The sequence below is a fragment of the Austrofundulus limnaeus genome, unplaced genomic scaffold (genome assembly GCF_001266775.1).
Source record: "Austrofundulus limnaeus strain Quisiro unplaced genomic scaffold, Austrofundulus_limnaeus-1.0 Scaffold287, whole genome shotgun sequence".
NCBI classification, from domain to species: Eukaryota; Metazoa; Chordata; class Actinopteri; order Cyprinodontiformes; family Rivulidae; genus Austrofundulus; species Austrofundulus limnaeus.
Window position 1 is genome coordinate 399,756 of NW_013952689.1, and position 6,782 is coordinate 406,537.

General features: G+C 39.7%; 1 protein-coding gene across 1 annotated transcript in view; it reads left to right on the forward strand.

Annotated features, from left to right (window-relative positions):
* The window catches only part of syne1b (spectrin repeat containing, nuclear envelope 1b), a gene marked incomplete in the record, with an annotated part of 311,340 nt that overhangs the window by 155,795 nt on the left and 148,763 nt on the right, over positions 1 to 6,782 (forward strand). The window contains 2 exon segments of the mRNA XM_014021303.1: positions 1,924 to 2,091; positions 2,249 to 2,431. Of these exon segments, the coding sequence (XP_013876757.1) occupies positions 1,924 to 2,091; positions 2,249 to 2,431 (351 nt within the window).

Genomic DNA, 6,782 nt, shown 5'->3' on the forward strand with positions numbered 1-6,782 from the left:
AATTACGTCTATCCTGCTCTCACTGCCTTTTGTCACTCATTGCCTCAGCCCCTCCCGTCACTGAAATCCCAATCACTCTCATTCCACTCACCTGTTTCCCTCAGTATTTAAGCTCCACTCCTCCACTCATCCAGCGCCTGATTATTGAACGGTTCCACCAAGTAAATCTTCTAGCCATCTCATGCCAAGTCTCGTCTGTCTGGTCACGATCCTGCTCCTGGTTTTTCGTCTCCTGCCTCGCCCCCGTCTGATACCGTCGCTGCCTCTGACTTCCTGGTTCTGACCTTCGCTCTGACTCCTGGATCCAAGCCTCCTGCCTCACCCCCGTCTGACACCGTCGCTGCCTCTGTCTTCCTGGTTCTGATCCACGTTCTGTCTCCTGGATCCTCGCCTTTCGTCACCCCTGTCTGGTGACGTCATCCAAGGTATTTCCCCGACAGTGCCGCTCGCTAGGAGGACTCCGGTCACGCAAGTCTGCTCYACTTTKYMAATAAACTGTTTAAATCTTCTCTGGTGTGTGACAAATTTTGAAACTCAAAAAGCCCAACCATAACATTAAGCAAAAGTTAATTATTTTTTCACAGCAAGAGGAGGTCTTTTAAGTATGATAAATGGGGGACAAGATCATTATTTTTAAGCTTTTTGAGCTCTTTAATTAAATGAAAAGCTTCATAGTTTATTAACTATCTATAAATTTTCATTTACCCTCTTCTCTTTATGAGTCACAAGGCATAACTCACTAATTAATCAGCAATTAGAATCCACAAACTATCTAGATTTAGAATGGTGAGTTTCACGGCGAATGAACTTTAAATCTTTGAAAGGAAAAAAGTAGTTTTTGAAAGTTTTGCATCGAAGAGAAATAATTTAGGCGTAAATGGGAGTGGCCTATACCGTGTAGATCTGAACTGACCACAGATTCTGCAGATATAAGCCAAAAGACTTTGAGACTTAAGGTCTGGACAGTGGTGTGCTGTCAAGGCCAGCAAAGCCTTCTCTGGTGGCCTAAACACCATCAGAATCACTAGTTTACAATTTAGGATATTTTATATTTATTATAATAATTATTAATAATATTATTAGGCTATTTTTAACTTTTGAAATATCTGTTCTCTTTGTTCCAAAGCTTTTCTCCTGGCTGCACAGCTTCCAGCAGCTTGTATTTATTTAGAGTGTTTATCCTATCATATTTTGAGCATCATCTATTGCTAGGGTCCCACAAATCTGCCTCAGGCCTTCAGAACGAACAGCGAAGGTACCTGGAGGGTGAAACAAACGGCCGTGATGCTGTTGCTTCGATCAATCAGGTGCTGAGTTGAAGACACTAGAGCCTGCTAGCTGGCAAAAGTACAAAAAAGTTGTAATTTGCTGAGCTGAAACAGTTGAAATATACAGAAAAATTGAAAAAATTTTGTTGAAAAGCTGACATTAGGAAATATAGAAAGAAGGAGCAAGAAGGAGAAGAATTTTATATTGAAAAAACTAATCTTAGCAAAAAAAAAAAAGCTGAGCAGTAGCATTAGCTGAAAAACTGCTGAAATTGATAGAGAGCAACTAAAAAAATAATAAAAAGCTAAAGCTAAATTGGCAGAAAGAAGCTGAAAGAAACACAGAAAGTAGAAAGCAGCAAAATGAAAGATAAAATAGTAAAAGCAAAAACAAAACAAAAATAAATAAATAAATAAACGGCATTGATTTTTTAAAGGCAGAACCAGAACAAAAAGTAAAAAAGGGCAGTAAAGATTTATAAACATTTTCAAAGGTTTTGAGAATGTTGAAAATAACTCCATTTATTTTCAATGAGAGCAAAACTGAATGGAAAAGTTAATTTGTTAAAAAAGCGTTGAATTCCTTTAAAGAATCGTGAGTCTTTATGGTCTGCTGGTATTGACCCCTCTTCTGTGATTGTTGTGCTTTCTTCAGACTCATGTTCAGGACCTTGTGGAGTGGGTAAAGGAGCACGAGGATTACAACAGTGAGTTACAGGAAGTGGAGAAATGGCTGCTCCACATGTCCAGTAGGCTTGTTACCTCAGACTCTATGCCAACCAGCAATATGGAAATGGTGACTCAGCAACTTGCTCGACACAAGGTGAGTTAAATACTTCAAAAATGTTAAATTATGTTCCACTGGAGCAATTACTATAGCTGGTTGATAAAATCTTTATAATATATTAATAATAATGTTTATTTCCACTCATCCAGACAGATATCCTCTTCTCCTCTTTTGCTGTTGTAATTGTTTTTAGGCCATAATGGAGGAAATAGCCAGTTTTGAGGAGTGTCTCATCAGCTTGAAACAGAAAGGAGAAGGTCTTGTTTCCAGCTGCTCAGAGCAAGTTCAAGTTCATGCTAAGATCAGTCAACAAGTCCAGACTCACCTGCAGGGAACCAGAGACAGCTACTCCGCTATCTGCAGCACTGCTCAGCGGGTGAGTCAGATTTACATCAAACTTCTGTCCTGTTTATAAAGGTTTGAACAGATGAGTCCAGAGAAAAAGTCACTGAATCAAAGTAGGGTTGGTTTTAACTTGTTAGATAAATTGATTATCAAGACACTCGACACAAGGCATGACGAACGAGCAGCAGATCTGGTTATTGTGCTGGATTTATTTTCAGCGATGAATTCCTGTACAAACAAGGAACAACCATATGTCAGTAATATGAACTGACCCTCTACACAGCCGCAGTGCTATTTAAAAGTTTATTATGTAGAGAGACGAATGTGACTTCCTGTTGTCAATGCTTTAAAGTTCAAAATCAGGGCAAGAATTGTTTGAGGGCTGTTATCTGCTATTCCCACTTGTCTTATATCAGGTCATAAAACACAAGCACTTTGCAAACTAAATAAACAGTCTAGGAGGTTAAAGATTCATAGTTGTGCCTAGTGCTGGGCAGTATGACCCAAATTTTATATCACGGTACTTTCAACATTTACACCGGTATCATAGTATTTTTTTCATCACAGCTCAGCTGATAATAAATTGTACAAATGTTGCTAATTGACTTTTTCTTTTACTGTACCTCTGTGTCTCTGTTTCCTTCCTCTACATGTCTTTCCTTCTCCGTCTGGTTGAGACAGTAGTTATGCATTTTGGTCCGGTCGTGAAGGAGGTTGAGAAAAGATCATTATTGGGTTGTTTTTTAATAAAACTTAACAAGATGACTCAGCTTTCACACCGTTCAACTCAATTCCACTACAAAACTACTTCTCCTGGGCTTTTCACAATAGAAGCACGATAAAGTCTCCATGCATTAACATCTCCATATTGTCGTTGTACATTAAATCTAACCATACACGTCACTGAAGAGGTGCTTACTTAGTGCTGGGCGGTATGACCAAAATTTTATATCACGGTATTTTTCAACATTTATACTGGTTTCACGGTATATCACGATATTTTTCTTTTCATCACAGCTCAGCTGATAATAAAATGTACAAACACTGCTTATTAACTTTTCTCTTTCACTGTACCTCTGTCTGTGTCGCTGTTTCCCTCCACTAAACATCTTTTCTTCGGACTTCCGGTTATGGCGCTGAGGTGAGCAGACGCATTGAACCAGAGCTCCCAACTCGGTCGGCTAAATCCCCTTTCCCAGAGTTGAGTTAACCCACTAAGACCGACTATTTTGGGATGAAAAGGGGAAAAGCATCAAAAGGTAACGGGAAATCAAAACAGACAGAAGAAACGGGCGAGAGAACTTCATTACTCGACGAAAGCACATCAGACCAGCACATGGCTGTGGAGGGGCTTCAAGCTAGCATCGGAGCTATCCACAAAGAGATCGTAGCTATCCATAAAGACATGAAGGAAGAGCTGTGCTGCTTTCGTGATGACTTTACCGCCGACATGAAGAGAGATTTAAGAAATTTTCAAGAGGAGATTAATGGAAAACTAAATGAAGTTGTGTCGGACATAAAAGAGAATCAAAAGAGAACGGAGGAGTCTTTACAACGTGTGGCAGAAATGGAGGAGTGGACCGCAGCGGCGAAAGAGGTGCTGTCTCAAACTATTAACAACCAAGATAAAATTCAAGCCAAACTGACTGGAAGCACGCTCACGAAGAAATAATATCCGTGTGTACGGGATTCCAGAAGATACAGAGGGAGATAATCTGCTGGAATTTATGGACGGTTTCATTAAGGCTGAGCTGTCACTCCAAGATATCGACCTGGCTATACAACGCTGCCACCGGGCTTTGGGTCCCAAACCACCGCAGAATGCGAGCCCCCGCTCCGTGGTGATCTCCTTTCTGGCATTTAGAACCAGGGATTTGGTGCTTTGCACCGCGTGGAAGAAAAGAGAAAATTCGCCTCAACCAGCAGCGGGTTTATTTCGATCAGGACTATCCAGCAGAGACTCTAAAGAAGAGGAAAGGTCACGCCCCTATCAGAAAACTTCTGAAAGAAAAAGGTCTCCGCTTCCAAACCCCACCGCCGGCTAAGCTCTGTGTGTTTTTTGACGGTGGCCCGATCACGTATAGCACCGCGGCGGACGCCATGAAGGATCTGCAGAACAGGGGTCTCGCCCCTGACTGCACTACTAGCAACGATGGTTCCCACACGGCAGTGCAGATGGAGAAGTTGGACAGACTGTCCTGGGTGACGGAGGAGGCCAAACGAAGTAACCCCGATGCACACGGAGACAGAGCACGGAAAAAACTCCGCGGATTTCGTCATGAGGCTGGAGACGCTGCCGCTTCTCCAAACGCGCCTCTCGTTTAAACTTATGCAGTAAGATAAACAATCACAGTGATCTGATCCAGAGTGTGGACTAAGAACTGAACATTTTTGTATAGAGACACTGTGTCAGACACCATTATAACAACCCTTAAGTTAACCTTCGCTAATAATAAGAAATAAGTTACTGATTTAAAAGTAGATACTTGACTGTTGTTTGGGAGCCAGTTTAAAGGCTCTGATTGTGCACTGAGCTTACACTCGTACCGAGCTAGGTCAGTTAGCACTGGAGAGACCCCCATGAGAAGAGCCTCATGAGGGCCTTTCTCTTCATCAAGGACTCCTTAATGAGTCGTTTTGTGTTGGAAGTCGTTCCTTTTGTACTTTTTCAAGTTCCAGGTTGTATGTTTTTGAGTTTTGTAAATGTTTTATTGTTGTCACCTTGGATGTGTAAGTTAGAGGGATTTATTCATTTAAAGATTTATGTTCCAACAACCATTTAAATTTATAACTTTTAATGTACACGGGTTACAGAATCCAATTAAAAGAGGAAAGCTTATAGCTAAGATGAAGAGAGAACAGCAACAAATAATCTTCTGGCAAGAAACCCATTTAACAAATGAGAACCATGAAAAATAAAAAAAAGGGTTTTATAAAGACATTTTATTCCTCCCACTCAAATGGACACTCTAGGGGCGTGTCAATATTAATTGCAAATAATATGAACTTTCAGGTATCCAAACAAATTACAGATAAAGAAGCTCATTTTGTTTTGGTAAGGGGAACACTTGACTCAAATGAAGTAACTTTACTCAACGTATATAGACCTCCAGGACATGACAAAACACATTGATAAAATATTTGATCTTATAGTGGTTGAAACAGCTGGTGTTTTGATATGTGGGGGGGACTGGAATGCACAACTGCATCCTTACCTGGATTCCTCAAACCCTTTAAAAAAGATCAACCCAGAATCTCTGTATATATAAAAAATGATTAAAAAGATTGGCTTGGTTGATGTATGGAGGGAATGCCGCCCATTGGCTGGGGAGTTCACTTTTTTCTCTCACCCTCATGGAGTTTACTCAAGAATTAATTATTTTTTCCTATTTAGAGCAGACAGATACATGGTTCTAGACTGTAGTATTGGTACTAGGGATGTGTCAGATCACTCTGGGGTGTATTTGAAACTATATTTAGATTCTCATCCCAAGACAACAATATGGAGACTTAACACGGCTCTATTGAATGATAACAAATTTCAGGAATTTATTAACAAGGAACTTATGGAAAATATAGATTTTAATAACAGCAATGAAATGTCCCCAAGTATATTATGGGATGCGGGAAAAGCAGTACTGCGTGGGAAAATCATAATGTGGGCATCAAGGAAGAAAAAAGAGAAATCTGAGCAATTTAGTGACTTGACTAAACAGTTAAACATTTTAGAGCTGAAGCATGTTGAAACCAAAGACCCCAATCTTCTACAGCAAATTGCTGCAATAAGAGCGGATTTAAATACCAAACTCAATGATAAGGTGATACTTAATCTCAAATATACAAAACAAACTTACTATGAAAATGGACCTCGGGCAAAAAAAATATTAGCCTGGCGATTAAAACAACAACAACTAGACCGATCCATCTATAAAATTAAAAATCCCATTTCCAACCAGATGTGTTTTACACCTGACGAATTACATAAATCATTTGAAATATATTACAGGAAACTGTATAGTCAACCCGAACTAACGGAGCTTCCCTCAGTAAAACAGTTTCTAGACTCATTGGGCCTCATGCAAGAACCGTTCGTACGCACAGATTTGTTCTTAAATTGTGCGTACGAGTGATTTAGGAGAATTTGTGACATTCACCAATGTTTTCGTATTCTAAGATTTATTTCAGATACGAACAAAATTCACGAGTGGTCCAGACCTGTCGTATATTTTACAAGCAGTCAGTCTGCTGTTATCCAGACAGATTTTCCTCCCTGATAACTTTATATTACGTTAGTTTGAAGATATTTTGAGTTGAAAATAAACCACACTCCATAATTATGTTGACAATAGGCTATTCTGCTTGAATTAGAGTTATAATTTTAA